Here is a 19567-nt window from a genome sequence, read left to right on the forward strand (position 1 = left end):
GTTTTAGGCAAGTAAAAGTTAAGGGCAAGTTGGGATTTTAATAAAAAAACCATCTATACCGTTCATTAAATGCACTTAATAAAATTCAAAATTATTTACCACCATCTTACAACAAGAAACATAACTCCGTTTTAAGCCTAATTACAAGTTATGGCCCTTGAATATTTTGTTGTTGTTGTTTTTTTAATTTCCTTTGAAAGGCATATTTGTATATTCTTAACCACATTTTCGTAATGGGAATTCAAGTTATTTGAATAACTTGCGTCATTGTTTGGGCGGGCTGGTGGGAGGGCAGCATCAGTCACCTTATGTATCAAATAATTTTAGTTAGGTTTGACATAAAGAGACCACTTGGTATTATTACATCTTTATTGTATTCAAAGCAGCGTTGTCGAGAGCGCTGTCTTATGACGGCTCTTGTTTTGTCTAGAATAAGATTTCTTTGAAATATTGTCAAAATCTTTCAGTAACACGTTCTGTGAGAAAATTCATTTACAAAAAGTATGAAAACATGCAAGATTTTGAAAATACTATGCTCTTATGTGGTAAAATGAGTTGGGATAGAGATTTAGATTTGACTTAAGTATTTTCGTGATATTGGAGCCTACTAAATATCATATTTTGACACCTCGCTCAAGTTAATGGGCGTACAGTTAACCCTGCCAATGTATGGAATTCATTTCAGTGGTAATGGACGAGGAGAAGAGTGACAAATGTATGACGGAGCTGATGGGTTCCCACGTGACACATGGCAAGTCATGTGACATCAGTAACGACTGTGCATTCGTGATGACTGCCCCGGGATTGGTCGGTTACGGTATTACTCACCAGATACTGTGGACAATGCTTGCTGAAAAGGTATGGTGGGTTTTAGTGGGTTGATCTCTGGGAATGTATCATTTCTCATCTCTTGTTTAAAGCTCACTCTCATAGATTGACCATTTTGACAACTCTTTATATTTGACTTGGAATTAGCCATTTATTGCGTAAATATCTAGAAACCAGTGATACAAGACTGCTGTAATGAGCCAATTTTTGCATAAATGTCAAAACCAGTGAGACAAGACTGCTGACTAAAAGGTCAGATGCAGTTTTTCATATTTACGTTCGAGAGTTGATGTTTTATGACTTAAAGTGTTACATGCGCTTTATGAAAAAATGAAATTTTCGGAAGTTTCCCAATCAGTTGAGATCTGTTCTATTGTGAGTTATCTTACATTATTGAATTGGAGGCATTGGCACCAAAATCATCTGATTGTGAGACAAAAACTAGAAACGATGTCAAAACTTTTAATCTGTGAGACTGCAGCTTTAAAGATACGGCTACGGACTTTAAGCTGGCAACTGAAAGTGATACAAACCCACCTATCAACCGACTAACATAATATTTTTCATATATTCAGGGGCTTTATTCAGTTAACATTCTAAGTTTGAGTACAGTCAAAACCCATTGGCTTGATATCTCTTGGCTCGATCTCCTTGTTGGCTCAAACTAGATGTAAAGGCTTTGATTTTGTTTTACTCTTTGTTTAATGCCTGCTTGACTCGATATTAGAAGCATTATTGCCAGTCCCTGGGATATCGAGTCAACAGGTTTCGACTGTACATATAATTAATATTATTCAGGGCTTGATAAAATTTCAAATAGTCATTATTAGTTTTTCCGTAATGTCTCTTGTGATAATTTTAAATGACCCTAGTGTTCAGTATTAAAATAGATTTTGTGCTTACTGAAGCTCTTTATAGGCACTTATGAAATATAGCTAAAAACTCGTAGATGTTCAGCATTTTGCAGACCGAACTGGTGTAAACATTATTTGTTCCTAAAAATAAAATAAATATCAGATAAAATATATATCAGATAAATTATATATCAGATATACAAAATTTAATATGAAAGCATATGAGTGTTTAATTAGGGTGTAAAAATGGGCAAAACGCGGAACTCACCCAAGCTCGTTCTTACAATAATGGTTAGTATTTGAATGTATTTTTTATTTTGGCTTCAATATCTTTCAATAAGCTCTGGATTAATTTTGCATTCATGTAATTTTGTTTTTATCTAGACTAGTATCTTGTTGATTTTGATATGAACTCTTGTTACAAACTGCATGCATTCAAGTCATGCTGCCTGTATTCTTTTGTATAGAGAGAAAACTTTTGTAAGGAACAAACCTTGTGAATCGGTAATTATAAAGATTAAATTTCCTATTAAACGCACAATTTACAAACACACACAAATAAATTGAATATTTCCTTATTATTATGTGGCTTAGTGTAATAATTTCCTTCACAACCCAGTTCCCCTACTGACCCAGTACTAAATATCCTAACAACATACCCCTGTGCTTCTCAAGTGTAATACCACTTTTTGGAAATAAAATAAGCTTAATATGCTTTTCAATCAAATACATTGATTGACTGTCATCGAAATTAGACTTTTAGATGATTATACTAGTGCTTGGCATACATTTTTTTAATAAGCCTTGCTATATAAAATTCAGAATTTGAGCAAACCCTGAAGACATTTTACCAATGCAGGGCTTGCGCGCTTGTGTTAATGAAGATCACTGCATTGTAACAAAGCATGATTGTAATGCCATTCTAGCACACCGGATAGGCATTTCCGGTGAATTCAGCCGTGCCAGAAAATTCCATCTGGCACCCCTCCATACCAGATGAGTCACTCGCTGTGACGTAATACTTTTTGTTATCCCCCCCCCCCCCACCCCCCCTGGAAGAAGAGGGGTATATTGCTTTGCACATGTCGGTCGGTCGGTAGGTGGGTTGGTCCGTCGGTAGACCAAAGCTTGTTCAAGTGATATCTCAACAATTCCTGGACGTATGGTCATCAAACTTCACATGAATACCAGTTGATGACCCCTATTGATTTTAGGGGCCATCAGGTCAAAGGTCAAGGTCACAGTGACCTTAAATGGTAAAAGGATTTTAAAGCTTGTGATTTATCAACAATGCCTATGTGACCTATGGTCATCAAACTTGACATGGAGGCTGAGCCTGACTGGTAGATGACCCCTATAGATTTTAGGAGTCATCGGGTCAAAGGTCAATGTCACAGTGACCTTGAATGCGAAAATGTTGTTTGAGTGATAACTCGACAATGCCTGCACCCATTGCCCTCAAACTTGACTAGGGGGTTGGGCCTGACCTCTAGATGACCCCTTTTAATTTAAGGAGTCATCGGGTCAAGGTCACAGTGACCTTTAATGCAGAAGGTCGTCGTCTGTGTGATGACGTCAGTAAACATCAACGCACATGCTTTTTAGTAAAAAGTACAAAAATGCACTTTTCTATGTAATTTTTCACAATAAATGTAATTTAAGGTATGCTAGAAAAAATATTAATCATTTTTTTTTTTGTTCCAGATAGAAAAATCCGACCCTTGGGCACGCTGCTTAATCGGTAACTTGACAAGCTTTGTTATCTGGCAACGCAGATGCACTCGGGTCGGATTTTTCTATCCGAAACGGAAACACATGATGGATATTATTACTCTGCACTTCCAACTGTACACGCAGGGATGTTTCTCGGGGATGTGAGCCCACCTCTTTAATATTTTGTTCCAGGTAATGTGTAAATGTATATGCCATATTGCAGATGGCAGCTGTCTGTATCTTTGATGTGTGAAGTTGATCCACAGGCTATAGAGGTTGGAATTAATTTAATTTCACATAGTGGAACAGGGATGTGTTCTAGCCATGATCATTCAATGCTTGAAAACATAGAAACACTAAGTTAATTTGCAATCGGTAATATACTTATAACAGTTCATTCAACCCATATTTGATTGTTTCCTGCTTGCTGGTTTCCACGATAGACCCGAGTAAATGCTAAGTGAAATTGGATAGTGGTAATTGCGATGAAATTATTCCTTTGTGTCTGTAGTGTTATAGCATCTTAATAATATACAACCCATCCCCCTGTGTGCCCCTCTGCAGACTTGTTGCCATGACAAAGTAGAGTTAATGCTGGTTGGACAGGGGGGAATTATGGTGAAATTATTCATACTATTCATGTACCCCTGTACCCTATACAGGCTGGATGGCATGACGGCCTGTAGTCAGTGCTAAGTGAGATTGGACAGGGAACTTATAGAGAACTTATTCATGCTATACCCCTACCCTCTCTACACTGCGGCAGGCTGGTTGCCATGACCGCCTAGAGTCAATGCTAAATGAGATTGGACAGGGAACTTATGGTGAATCGATTGAATGAAGTATCAAAGTTTTTCACATAAGTATTATTCATACTTTACCCAAACCCTCTGTGGACTGCTGCAGGCTGGTTGCCATGACCGCCTGTAGTCAGCGCTAAATGATGGATGGGGGGACTTATAGTGAACTTATTTATACTATACCCCTACTGTAATAATATTCCATATAACCCATTTCCCATGTACACCCCTGCAGGCTGGTTGCCATGAAAGGCTGAAGTCAGTGCTAAAGGAGGTTGGATGGGGGAACTTGTGAACTTTTTTAATCTATACCCCTACTGTTATGATATCTCATATAACTAAATCCCCCATGTACACCCCTGCAGGCTGGTTGCCATGAAAGGCTGAAGTCAGTGCTAAAGGAGGTTGGATGGGGGAACTTGTGAACTATTTCAATCAATACCCCAACTGTTATGATATCCCATATAACAAAATCACCACTGTTTACCCCTGCAGGCTGGTTGCCATGACAAACTGGAGTCAGTGTTAAAGGAAGTTGGACGGGGGAACTTGCAGCACCTGCGGGAGGAGATGTGCACCAACAACTATGTACAACTCAAGGAAACGCTTGACAAGTTCCCAAACAGGCAGGTCATACCCTCCGTACAGGACCTCTTCCTTGAACAATGTAAGTTTGCCGCAGTGTTGTAAGTTGTGTGACGATGTGGCGACATAAGTTGGTTTGTGATAGAACAGTAAGCTCATGCCAGACATTACATTGAGTATAGAATTGAGTTTTTCTCTTAGAATTTTGCGAGGGTTATTCCATTTCAACATACAAGCCACCCCATAGAGGTGCTTTCATATTGGACCCTATTGCCTTATATTTTGCTTTCATGTGTTGTTTGCTCAAATGGAATAGTCCTAAGCAGCTTTATATATATATATCCAACTTGATCAAATTCAGGGCTTGAATTGTTACAAGAAATTGTACTCACAAATTTGTGCGGGGGCTGAAAAATGATAGACTGTCTCAAAGTTGATTCAATTTTAGCCAAATCCTGCGACCTGAAATCTGAACACAAAATACCAGTCTAGAATGTGCTCATTACAGGGTTTCCGCAAGCCCTTTATGGCTTGTCGGGCCCGACATGCCTTCCGCTGGCAAGGCTAATTACCGACACGCGTTAATTATACCGACATGCTTTAATCCGCGTAGCGACAATCCTTATCAAAACAATCATCAGTTTTGACAATACACAGTTTTTTTGCGATTGCAACGGTTGCAACGGTTGACTGACAGCCAGAAGGCCTGTCGGGACTATTACGACATTTGTATCAGCCATTCAGGATCGACGACAGCATGAAGGCGTGTCGGTGAGGATCAACGGTGCAATTAACCAAACTGCTCCTATTCTTTATCAAAATGGGAATGTGTGAAAAACACCACTGTCGTAATTGCGACCTTCATCCCTACAATCATCTATGAACACAAAGTAAACAATAAGTGTTAATTGATTTCGGTAACATAAATCATGTGTCGTTTTATTTTGTTTCTTAATCCAGAGTCCGTTTGTTAACCAATTATTAAATTGTAATTGAGAACCGTGTTAAGATATCTGTGTTATTATAAACAAGGGTTATGCTATGTCGTCGTATGTAATTGAGTCGCTTCCCGTCTTTAATTTAGTGTAAAGTTATATTTTGTGTTGCTTATTATTAAACTTTGATTATTTTATCATTCTTTTAATTTATTTAGAAAAAAGATAAATAAATCTGAAAATACACATTACATTCCCTTGAAGTTATTATTTAGCCGACCCGGCTTTAAAAATATAAGCTGTTGCAGCTTTAAAAACGAATACACCCACGAGCAGTTGCTTTGCTCTGGGCTCTTTTGTGTTCCAGCATGCAGCGTGCTTTACACGTTTTGCTGTGACGTCAACGGTGTCAATATAAATAATACCCGCACTAAACGAAACGAAACATGAGTCGATTGATATCGTCGATATTGTATTGTCGGAAAACTTGAGAAATACCAATAATTACTGAAGAGAAACCATTAAACCTTTTCACAAATATGTTTAATGTTAATCGGACTTGAGTTGGCGGAAACCCTGCATTATCACATACCAAGCTTGTGTGTACGTCATTATGTTGTGTGTTCACTTGAAAAATAAAGTAGGCAAATTGAGTCTCTATTTTTCCTAGATTTTGCACTTTCAAAATTATGCAAGTACCTTAAAACTAAACTCGCATTTTCAATTTTCACCTGCATTTTGCGAGTGCTAAATTTGAGGCTTGAACATTTTGATGTTTCAACATTATTTGTAAGGACAATCACATTCAAAATGTATCTTGTGTTATGTCCCTTGATCAACTGCAATCAAAGACCAGACTCGCTTTGACATCTCTGATGCTATACACTCTGCTTTATTTTCTTTCAGTGTTTGTATGCCCGAGTCTCGGCTACTTCCAGTTCCTTGACCTTAGTTACCTGGAACAGATCATCTCCTGGCAACACCCAAATGGTTGCTATGGTAAAATGAAGCGACTTGCAAAGAACCTTAAACTGGACAAATCTTTGGAAGATTTGATGGGAAACTTTGATGATGATTATGTGGAAAGTCAGGATGATTACCCGCACATGGACGAATTAGAACAACAAAATATTGATCCTAAGGGTTGGGCAAGGGGTCAAGGAGGGGCAGTGAGGGGGATGGGGCTTAAACCAGGATTGGAGACAGGGGATAAGGCGGTCATCCCGGGTCTTAAACCAGGGGTTCGTGTAGCAGAGTGGTACAAGGCCAGGAACAAAGGGAGAAAACTGCTGGTCGAGGCAACAATGACTGGTGAGTTAACTTTGGCTGATTTGGTCAAGTTCATAAATCAAGATATTATTAATTCATAAAACAAACGATAGAAAAGATATATTAACAGTTATGTTATAAGGATGAACTAGTTTAATTCATGTAAAATAGTTTCCAATCGTGTTAAACTTTTATAAACTGTCCACAGGATCTTACTTGGCTAGTTTGCAGATATAAACTATTGGATTGGTTTATAGTGATGATTTATTTAAGTATTAACAAGTCAATACTTTATTTAAATAATTTTAAATAAACCAAAGTACTATCAGGATACTAACGTAAAAATGTTAAACATTGAAATTAGAAAAACCCTGATACAACTTTTTTAGCAGATTAATATTATGTGATACTTATTTCATTTAACTTATTACCGGGTATATGTTTTTAAGCCATTTTGATTCACTCAAGCAGTGGTAGCATGTAAAAACGAGGTGAACAAATGAGAAAAAAAGAAATGCTAGTCCCTGAAATGGTAAAACCAATACAATCAAACCTGTTTTAAGTGGCCACCTTTGGGAATAGGTCAAATTGGCTGCTTAAGACAGGTGACCACTTAATCAGGGGGGGGAATTGTTGCATCTTCGGCTTTGTTTAAACAGAGGTCTATTATATATCTTTTAAATGTCATGTGACTTTTTATCATATTTATATTTAAGGTGACTGCCTGGCCCACAAAACGGCAGTAGCAAGCGGAGCTCTTGCCCTCTACCTTCGCTACCTGGTGGAAAAGGACACTGAATCCACATTCTCTAAAAAGCGCCAGCAAAGGTCAGCTAATCATAGTGCTAAGAAGGTGGAGGTGCAAGACACAATTGCTGATAAAACCAACGCAACAACTGCACAGCAACTTGTACCATTCACTGGCAATCCACGGCACTTTGTTAAAATGGCTGGAAACAGTTCTATCAAGCATGCTCAGGGCAATGTTAAATTGGTGGATGGTAAAGTTGGGTTGAAGGATCTTAATGAAGCTTTACGCAGTGGTGGTGTTGGTGATAGTAAAATTGTTGCTAATAATGTAAATAATATACCAAATAATGTTATAAAACCTATAGATGATGTTCAGAATGATGGTTATGAGAATGATGATAATAATCATCTTGCCATAAATAATAATAATAACGAAGTTGATGATGATGCAGATAATGATGAGAATGTTAATGAGGATGGTAAAGATTATGAGGGTAATGAGGATAAAGATTATGAGAATTTAAAAAGAAACGGTGTAAATTATCAGTATGATAAAGATGAAGATGATGATATAAACAATTTTAATCTAAATGATGTTAAGGTAGATAACAGTGACGGAGATGACAATAATGATAATATTGGTGATGATGGTAATGATGATTATGATGCCAATGATGATGACAATGATGTTGATGATTATAATGATGGTTATGATGATAATGATCAGGAAAATGTACATCCACATATTCATGCTAGAAATATTGGTAGGGAAGGCGCAAAAGGTCAAGAGTATGATGAGGAGGAGGTTGATAAACATAAACACGATGACAACCATGCTCTCCATGAAGTGAAAGATGATGACGATGATGAACAAGATGATGGCTACGAGTATGACGATGATAATGAAGAAATGGAGAGACGTAGACAAGAGGAACTTAAGGAGGATTTTTTACCCGCTAAGCCCCGCCCCCCTCTTTCTGGTGGGGCCAAAGGGGTCAGTCATGGTGGTAGCGATCTCATTCTTCATACGCAAGAGAACATGTCGTATTCGTCAGTGATGGTTATCTCGGCAGTGTGTTTTTTGTGTGTTTTATTACCGTATAAGATTTTAAGAAAGCGCCGATTAAGACTGAAAGTTGGTCATAAGTATTTTCATGTTTAGATGTAATCATGAAGATTTAAAAGACTGTGATTTTTACATGTACTTTTCCTCTTGTTATTTAATAATTTACCAAACATAATGGATGCCTAAATGTAATTGTATAAGGTTTTCAAGTGATTTGATTGGATAATCCATTAAGGTTTTAAAGTGATTTGATTGGATAATCCATTAAGGTTTTCAAATGATTTAATTGGATTATCCATTATGGTTTTAAAGTGGTTTGATTGGATATCCAACTGTGCGCCATTGTTAACTCCTTTCATTGGTCAGGTAAATAAGCTATTGACATTTGGCGCCTTGTTTATTGTTACAAGATTTTACTATTTAACCTTTTCATATTTTCTACCCTTTGAACAGCCATTTGTTTTGCAATAAATAATTGTTTACTTCATAAAATATAAGACACAATGCTTATTTTAAGTGCATTTTATCAGAATTTTTTTTAAGAAAATTCATGGTACCTTTTGTTGCTATTCTTCTGCTGTACTAATGTACATGTGCTTTAATGTTTTTTCCATATTTTTATTAACAGCAATTCATCATAGTATTAAAACATTAAGATATCATTTTAATATTTATAAAGTACCAAAAAAGAAACAATCCTAACTATGTTAATTATAGGGAGATTGATTAATTTTGCTAGACCTAACAAGAACAGTTTTATTAAGATAAAATCCTTCATGCCAGTGCAAATGTTGAACACTGTCATCAAATGCTTTGGCAGAATTTACTTGGCATATGGGTGGTCCAAATAAGCTAGCGTTTGGTTGGCAGAATTTATGTGACATTTGGATGACAGAATTTATCTGGCCTTCAGATGACAGAATTTATCTGGCCTTCAGATGACAGAATTTATCTGGCCTTCGGATGACAGAATTTACCTGACATTTTGATGGCAGAATTTACCGGACATTTGGACTGAAAGATTTTCATATATATTTTAATCCTGAAGAAATACATTTTGAACAATAAGGTACTGTGATTTTTGAGGTGTTCTCCTTGTCTTCTTGCCATTTTACGAGGAATAAGATTTGTGTTTTGTGTGCCACATTTATTTAACTTTGAACCAGATATGTCTCTGATATGTCTCTGCTTTTGCATGCCATATATTTCTTTTTCCATGCATGTATATATGCTTTTACATACTTTTAACGCATTTTTGATAGTTGTTTTTGGATTCAACCCTGTTGATATATTTTATCGTAATTAGTATTTTTTGTAATGTATGTTCTACCCTCTGCACAAAATGATTTTCCAAGCACAGACCATTTTTGAAGAACCAAATTCATAGGCTTGGATAAATGTCTAGGTCCAAATGGTTTTGTAACACTTATACTTAATGCATTTTTAAGCAATTTTGTATCCTATAACATTGCAGTGCTTATGTTAAAAATCATTCCTAGAATTTTTAATGAACAGCCCTCAGAGCATCATGATGCCACGGAAAGACTTTTCTAAAATTTTGCAAACTGTGGTATTTTATAAAGTCTTCACATGTACATGGTCCCATTTGTCCACCATACACCTTTGTAGTTAATGGTGCTTCACTTGTACAGTTTAACATCACCATTTTTATATGTACACCCATGTGTTGTTTATTTTAACCAATTTTATTTCTGCTGCTGTTGGTGAGTTTTTTTTATGTAAATACTTTTACCTAATAAGATACATGATTGTGTGAGCACATGCCTTGGAAAACTTGACAGAAAAGAGAAATGTTACATTGGGATAATTGTTCTGGCCCCGATTTCTTGAAACTTCTTAAGTCCCTTATAACAGGATTAAGCTAAGCTCACTATTTTTGGTATTCAATAAATTGCATAATATTAACTTCTTTAAGAGTTTATATACTTGAGATAGGAATTATCATTATAATAATTACAATAAACCATTTTTCCTTTATCAAAATTCAATTTAAGTATGTATTTTGTCTTATTGAAATAAGCTACTTAAGCCTGCTAAGCTTAAGAAGTTTCAAGAAATTGGGGCCTGTACTTTGTTAAAGTTAACAAAGTTGTTAACACCATAGTTGTTAACTTTCAGTTTTTTACTACTTTGGAAGTATATTGCCACACTAGTGATTGGGGTTTATTTACTTCTTTTATATTATGAGACAACTGGGTCAGCTGTGATTCTTTTATTTAAAAATATCAGTACATCATAAACTATTTCATATTTTTAAGTTATAATTGCTGTTAACAACATAATTAACTTCAACAAAGTTATGAACAATCAGCCCAATATAATTATCAACATTGAAGTGGTTTTATGTAAGTGCTGTGTTTTTTTTTTTTATTGTTTTTTTTTATCCAAGTTGTGTGTTTAAAACTAGTGATAATGATTATCACACTTTTTACATTTTCATATATGGCGAAAGATGAGAAAACCTTTCATTAAGGTAAAAATAGGATGACAACGGTTTAATATTTAAGACTACTACAAAAAATTTAATAAAAGAAGTATGAATTTTCATGCACAAAGTTGAAATATCATGGAATCTACAATCACTCAAAATTTCAGCCTGCCATTAGCTTTGACATGTATTTTTCATGCTCTCTTTATCTGATATTGTTTTAAGATTAGTCTGCGTCAACCTTAAAATATGTCATTTTTTTGTGTCCTATGAAAGGCTATGCCCCTTTAATATTTCACATCAAACAGAAATCCTAACATGTCTCAAGCATAATCAGATGTTGAATTATCCATGAATATTATATCTTGCATAAATGTTTCCCTTCTTTGTATATATAAATTTGATCGGTTCATATATCAGTGTATTTTAATAAAAATCCTGTGTTATGTCGTCAGCCGTCCATATCATGTTGTTGGCTGGTCCGGACCTCGCCAAAAACATAATATAGCACTGACGTCATTATTATATGGACCCCTGACGTCCTAAAACTGGTGAGTGCTGCTTGCAATTTTCACAACAGCGAAAAATTGGCACAAGTTTTACATGATTTGCTTTGTTCAATAAAACGCATCAAAAGAGCTTTAAAACTATTGAATGGTAATATGAATGTCTGGTATAATATAAGAAATATAACACAGTGGCATTATATGGACCAGCCAGTCAGCCCGCAAAAGTGAATGGATCTCGGACCATATACACCTTCAGGGGCTGACTGGCCGATCCTTAAAATGTCATATGACCCTAAGTGGTGTGTAGTATAATTTTTTTAAATATTATTTCTGACCTTTGTTTTCTGTGATACTGTATTATGGTAATTTTGGACACAAATTCAGGTTACTTTAAGGGCATTGATTGTTGAAAATGAACTTTGGCATGCAGAGCTGAGCCAGTATTCATAAAACATATAAAGTCATTTCTTAACTTAAGTTGATTTTTTAAAATAGTATTTTTACATAAAAATATTTAATATTCAAAAGAAACAATGAAAATGAAGTATTTCAGATAGAATTAAATTTAATTTATCAAAAATTATGACCAGTGAGATGCTTAACTTCCGAAAATGACTTCAAGCTGCAACTCTCACAGATTTACCATTTTTACAACTTTTTTATATTTTGTCTTGGAAAGGGCAAATTTTTGCATAAATATCTGCAAACCAATGATATAAGATTGCTGACAAAAACTCAGATCGTAGATTTTCATATTTCAGTTCGAAAATTAATGTTTAATGGCGGTTTAAGAAAAAATGCATGAAACATCAATTTTTAACATAAATATACAAATCTGCGATTTAGTTTTTTGTCAGCAGTCTTATATAACTGGTTTCCATGGATTATGGCAAAAATTGGCTTGTTCCAAGACAAAAAATAAAAAAAGTTGTCAAAACGTTCAATCTGTGAGAGTGCAGCTTTAAGGAAATGACTAAAGATATTAGGTCTTCCTGGGTAAATTTGACTGATCTTGAATTGTATTGTCATTTAGTTTCCTAAGTAAAACTAAAAAAAGAATAGCAGGGCCCATGATGTCACATATTTTTAAATTCCAATGTACCTTTACCAGTACGGTAATCTACACCTCATTTTATTAATAACATATTCGATGTGATTATTCAACCCAAAACTGGTAATTTAAATATTTGCAAAAAGACTCATTTCTGTATGTTGCGTCTCAATTGGTATAGGTTTGTTGTTGTTGTTTGTCAGTTAAAAATATTTAAATGTGTATTGTAGATTTTAGGCTTAAAATATATATATGTTAAACTTCATTTTTATAACCATTATACTTATGCGTTTGCTATTTATATCTGGTTTTGAGTGAAGAGTGCGTGAATATTTAAGAGTGCTTTGTAAGAATGCGTTGTTTGTCGAGGTATTTGTGCTATCATAACTACAATACTGCCATATTTTTTCTTATATTTTGTAAATGTGCCATGATACAATATTTGATACAATATTTTAAAGAACCAAAAGCCATATTTATTTTTAAAAAAAATTAACAGTGCCCTTTTGTTTAAATGAAAGGCAATGTAACCTAATTATTTAAATTAGTTATTTAGGAAACCTGAGACACTTTATAAACTGCAATTTTTACATACGACTAGCCCTTGTTGAGGTTAAATTGACATTCATATTGTTTAACGTGCAAGGAGTTATGATGATATTGTTTATTTTAATATTTGATTAGTTTAAACTCATTTATTTTACAACGAATGTGTAAGAAGTTATTACAACATTATAATAAATAACTCAAGTTGGCATGATTTTATGCGAGAGTGTGGTCTCATGTTGTTTGGGAAACCGGAATACCTGGAGGAAACCCTCTTGTCCGGCTTCGTGACCACAAATCAAACTCACCATGCACTTTCATTGGATAAACACAATGTCATTTAACCAATGATATGCTGTGTTACAAATTTCAGCTATTCTTTTTTACTAAGTTATTTTGTCAGTAACATGTCATAACAGAACAAATACTTCATTTCTGAAGAAACTACCAATTTCTAATTGTAAACAAAAATTATTTAAAATGTAAACATAAGTATTGATTGAATTTTTTTCTTGCATTTGTGCTGTATGTACGCAGTAGGGCAAATGAGTAAATAACCAAACTAGAGCGCTTCATGGAATTTCGCTCACATGCCCTACTGCCTTCGTACAGCATCAGTCATATACATAACTAAAGAAATTTCAGGAAAAACAACTAAGATCATTTTTTAGAATTTTTTTTTTTTCTAAATATCATTAAGGCAACATAATATATCTTTTCGTTTCTCATCTCTCTTTAAAAGCCTGGCCTCAACATCTTTCCAGCTGACAAAAATTTGGCCTTGTAAAATAGGTTTAAGATCTGGAAAATGGCGCTGAAATTTACCCCATGCTCTTTGTCTATTCCTAATAAGGATATTTTCTCTACATCATTATAGGGTTGCAATATTCTGAGTGATAAAGTAAATAATATATGCACTGTCCCTAACTATGTTTTTGAAATGCAACTGCTAAGATTGTTTTTTTTTCTGGTCTATTAAAGTATTACTTAAATTATTAATGTTTTTTTTCTAATTATCGGTAATACTTTTGTGTACATTGTAGTTTACTCTGTATGTTTTTGTGTTGTTTTTTTGTGTGTTTTTTGTTTGTTTTTAAATTTGGTTTTATATTTATATGGTTTTATATTTTTGAATGTTTTATAACCTTTTAATATGTGTTTCCTTTGTTTATGAATTACAATGTTTATGAATTACAATAGTTCAGACTTTTTCCAACAAAAGGTTCTTTTTGAAGAACAATGAGCACCTTTTTTTAAAATTTAAATAACATATTTGAGGTCACATTGTTTTGAAATGTTCAATTTTGGCAGTATCAGTCAGACATGTTGATTTTTTAAAATTTGTTGATATGATTGGGCCTAAAAAAAAAAAAATTGGTTCAGGGTACCCGACGCTACCTATGAATAGACACCAACCTAGAGTTTTTATGGTCTGTTATAAAAAAGAATTTGTGTTTTTATACGTATGGTAGTTTAAAACCTTTAAACTTTTACACAGACAATTACTTTAACACCATTTCCCAATTATGACAATAACATTCTTATATAAAGCCATATTAAAAAAGAATAAGCCTTCCTTGACCCTTCCTGTTTTTGAAAAGGATGTAACCCTTACCAAACCTTTTTTTTGTTTTGGCCTTATATCCAAAAATATGTTTTCACCATCAGTGACTGATACTGGCATCTAGGGTTTCAATTCAGTTCAATTAATGGTTTAAGCATGCAATGACAACTCCTTCAAGTTTGAATGTTTTTATTATAAATGATGTTAAACTTAGAATACTTTTAAAAAGGGGGTGTTGTGTAGGGTATATCAATGTATATTTTATTTGTTTGTATAAATATAGTTTATACCGGTATCTTTCATAAATGAGGATACAAATCTCTTTCAAATGTTAATTGTCCTGTCAATTCGTTTATCACGATATTAATAAGAACATTACTTAAATTGCATTGTTGGAGTCAGAATGCCGAGGTTGTAGTTGAAATAATTAAAGAACAAAGAGGCAATGGAATAAAATATAATATAATAGGACCAAGATTTGAGCTTGTGAAATAAATTCGGACAGAAATCTAAGTAAGTAAAACAAATTTGAACTGATTTTTAGCTCCACTGGCCGAAGGCCATGGAGCTTATGTCGTCACAGATTGTCCGTCGTGAGTGCATGCGTGCGTGCGTGCGTGCGTGCGTAAACTTTTACTTTAAACGACATCTCCTCTGAAACTGATAAGCGGATTTTGACAAAACTTCACAGGAATGTTCCTTTGGTGGTCCTTTACCAAAATTGCTCAAATGGTTCCGGTCCATTGCACAATATGGCCGCCAGAGCTAAAAATAGCAAAATCTTTAAACGACATCTCCTCTGAAACGGTTCGGCAGATTTTGATGAAACTTGACAGCGATGTTCCTTGGGTGGTCCTTTATTAAAATTGCTCAAATGGTTCTGGTCCATTGCACAATATGGCCGCCACAGCTAAAAATAGCAAAATCTTTAAACGACATCTCCTCTGAAACGGATAGGCAGATTTTGATGAAACTTTACAGAATTGTTCCTTGGGTGGTCCTTAACCAAAATTGCTCAAATGGTTCCGGTCCGCTGCACAACATGGCTGCCAGGGCAAAAAAATAGAAAAACCTTTAAAGAACATCTTCTCAGAAACCGATGATCAGATTTTGATGAAACTTAACAGAAATGTTCCTTGGATGGTCCTTTATCAAATTTGCTTCAATGGTTTCGGTCCACTGCACAAGATGGCCCCCAGAGGTAAAAATAGAAAAACCTTTAAACGACTTCTCCTCAGAAACCGATGATCGTATTGCAATGAAACTTGACAGAAATGTTACTTGGGTAGTCATTAACCAAAATTTGTTAAATGGTTCCAGTCCACTGCACACCATGGCTGCCAGAGCTAAAAAATTAAAAAAAACTTTATACGACTTGTCGTCAAAACCGATGAACTTTTTTCGATAAAACTTGACAGAAATGTTTGTTTGGTGCTCCTTTACTCAAATTGCCCAAATCATTTCGGTCCACTGCACAACATGGCAGCCAGAGCTATTAAAGTAATTTTTTTTTTTAAATAACTTCTCCTCAAAAATTGATGATTGTATTTCTATGAAACTTGACGAAAATGTTCGTTAGGTGGTCTTTGCTTGAACCTTTTGGCCAGTGGAGCACAGGCACTGATGTGCCTCTTGTTGAGTTTGTGAAATAAATTTGGACAGATATTAGAGCTTGAGAAATAAATTTGGGCTGAGATTTGAGCTTGTGAAATCAATTTGGACAGAAATTTGAGTAAGTAAAACAAATTTGAACTGAGATTTGAGCTTGTGAAAAAAATGGACAGATATTTAAGGAAGTGAAATAAATTTGAACAGAGATTTGAGCTTGTGAATGAAATTTTGATAGATATTTGAGCTTGTGAACTTAATTTGTACAGAGTTTGAGTAAAAAAGAATAATCTAGGTGGGATTTGAGTCAGTGAAATAATTTGGTACAGAGATCTGTATAAGTGAAACAAATTTGGACAAAGATCAAAATAATTTAAATAAATTAGAACAGTTGTTATCTGAGTAAGTTAGATAAATTAAAACAGAGATCTGAGCGATTGAAATGAATTAGGACACAAAAGTCTGAGTAAGCCAATAAATAATTTGGGATGGAGATCAACTTTTGATTTAAGAAAAAACATGTTAAAAAGGTTAAATTATAACTTACAAGTGTTTATACAGAGAATGTGTCATATGTTTGTAGGCCAGTTGCTATTGATGTAAGTGCTCCGTTTATTTGTTGTCCCCTTTGATATTTAAAACATTGTTAACTTACATTTGTATGATGTTCCTTTTAATAAAGATCTGATGATTATGTTTAAAAACATTATGTTATGATGTACATGATCATTTTCATTGCTTGTACAAGTTTTCATTTTTGGAATGGTTTATTTCAGAATAAAATGCTATGTAAATATGTTGTGTCTATTTACTACATTTTAAGACAAGAGCTTTAAGGATGAAGACTTAAGCTCACACTTTTTTGTCATGTCACCCTTTTGAAGTAGTGACAACATATAGCGTTGTGAATGTGATGATTATGGAGATGTCCGGTCGGATGACTGGTGGTAAGATTATACAAATTATGCCCCCCCCCCCCTCTTCTGAAGCAGAGGTTTATTGCTTTGCACATCTTGGTCAGTCGGTGAGTCTGTAGACCAAACCTTGTTCTATTGATAACGAGAGACACTTTATTGAGCCTTAACTTAAGGTCCTCAAACTTGGTAAGGAGGTTGGTCATGACCCCTCATGGTGACATTTAATACAAAAAGCTTTTCCGATTGGTAGAGTATTCTCGGGCCTATAGTCCTCAAACCTAGTGAGGAGATTGGCCATGACCCCTCATGGTGACCTAAAAATAATACAAAAAGCTTGTCCAATTGATAAAAGAATTCTTAGGCCTACCGTCCTTAAACTTGGTCAGGAGATTGGTCATGACCAGCAGATAACCACTATTAATTTTTAGGTCTGTAGGTAACAGTGACCTCAAAACCAAAGGTTGTCTGATAGAAAACTAGAGTATGTTTGGGCCTACTGTCTTCAAATTTAGAAGGGAGGTTGGTGATAACCCCTTTTGATTTTGAAATCAATAGGTCAAAGGACTCACTGAATGCATGGGCCTATGATCCTCAAATTTAGGGAGATTGGTCATGACCTGCAGCTTCCAATTGTAGACTCCTATTGACTTTTAGGTCAACAGATTGACCACAGTCATGGTCATCTTTAAAACAGTTTCTTTTTTCTACGATAATTAATTACTTAAAAGATTTTGCAAGAAAATGACCATTGTTGTTTTAATACTAACATATTGGTGACCACTTCAATTGACAATTGAGCAGCTATCTGTTTTTTACTTGCTGTGTCCATATACTTGACTTTATATTATCCATTTAACTAATCACTGCAGTCAGGAGGACATATACGTATTTAACTGGAAACTATAACTCATCAACTCTTGTAACATCATTTCGAACAGGTCAATAACTATGCCTACTATATTCAAACTTGGAAGGGATGGTGCTCATAAACCTTTAATTTCCCCACAGACATTTAATGCAAATGGCTTGCTATTAGGCAGACATAAATGCTTTAAAATTATCTCTTGTGCTCTAATGATGGATGTCTGTCCAAAAAGATGCAGTCTTGGGGCATTTGGCACACATCTTTGGCCAATCCTGTTTATTAAATTGTAAGTTTTATTATAAAGCGATCACACTGGAGTCCATTTCCTGGGTAGAAGCCTGTACTAGTGACATTTTGGAGAGGCCACATGATGTCTATATCAAGAAAAAACTGAAGTCAAATCTCAATCTCAGTCTCAACTCATTTTACCACATAGCATGAATATTTTTTAAAAATTGTATATGTTTTTACCCCTTTTAAGCACATTCTCTCAAAGAATATGTTGATTAAAGCCTTTGGTAAAGATTCCAAGGGAAAAATATTCTAAAGCCATAAATATATTTAAGTACAATACATTGTATTTAATAATTACCCAAGTTACCTGGTATATGTTTTGCTCTATAATTAGTTTTTTTTTAGATATTGACAAAATTGTTTATCAACACATTCTATGAGCAAATAAATTTCCCAAAAGTATAAAACATGCAAGATTTTGAATTATACTATGCCTTTATCATGGTAAATAAATTGATGTTGAGATTTGACTTGAGTATTTTTGTGATATTGGGGCCTGGCGGGGCAAAAAACAACCTCTTGGTTAAAAGGCGGACATCGTTACCACATGACCACTCACCTCTTGCAGGGTTGTAAGTAGATAAGCCTATTGATTGTTGAGTCAAGGTCGGCTTTCACAAAAACTTAGTCAAGGCAAAAATATGAAAAACGAGGTTAGTGTTTTTAGGATCATGATGATGGTTGGTATAGCGCTTAAATTTTAATATAATTTTCCTGATACATGCGCAACTCGGCTAAATAATTCCATTGTGCAAACCTTAATCACATCCATTTAGCAGCATAATGGCATAATTGAGGTCACACTACAGTCTACACACTACAGGGCTAAACTCTGGTACGTTCAATGCTTCAAAACTTTAAACACTAATTCCATTTGCAAACAGTAATACCAAAGGTTGGACTTGAATGCATACCCGGTACACCAAATACATTGAAAAGCGAAAAGAAATGAAAAGTCAAAGGA

General features: G+C 34.7%; 1 protein-coding gene across 1 annotated transcript in view; it reads left to right on the top strand.

Moving 5' to 3' along the window:
• The window catches only part of LOC128208506 (uncharacterized), a 29639-nt gene extending 12316 nt beyond the window's left edge, over positions 1-17323 (top strand). Inside the window, exons 4-7 of the mRNA XM_052912068.1 lie at positions 686-858; positions 4691-4862; positions 6622-7026; positions 7701-17323. Of these exons, the coding sequence (XP_052768028.1) occupies positions 686-858; positions 4691-4862; positions 6622-7026; positions 7701-8896 (1946 nt within the window). The 3' untranslated portion in view covers positions 8897-17323. The remainder of the gene's footprint in view (positions 1-685; positions 859-4690; positions 4863-6621; positions 7027-7700) is intronic.
• The last annotated feature ends 2244 nt before the right edge of the window (positions 17324-19567 follow it).

This window comes from Mya arenaria, chromosome 11 (assembly GCF_026914265.1).
Source record: "Mya arenaria isolate MELC-2E11 chromosome 11, ASM2691426v1".
Classification (NCBI taxonomy): Eukaryota; Metazoa; Mollusca; class Bivalvia; order Myida; family Myidae; genus Mya; species Mya arenaria.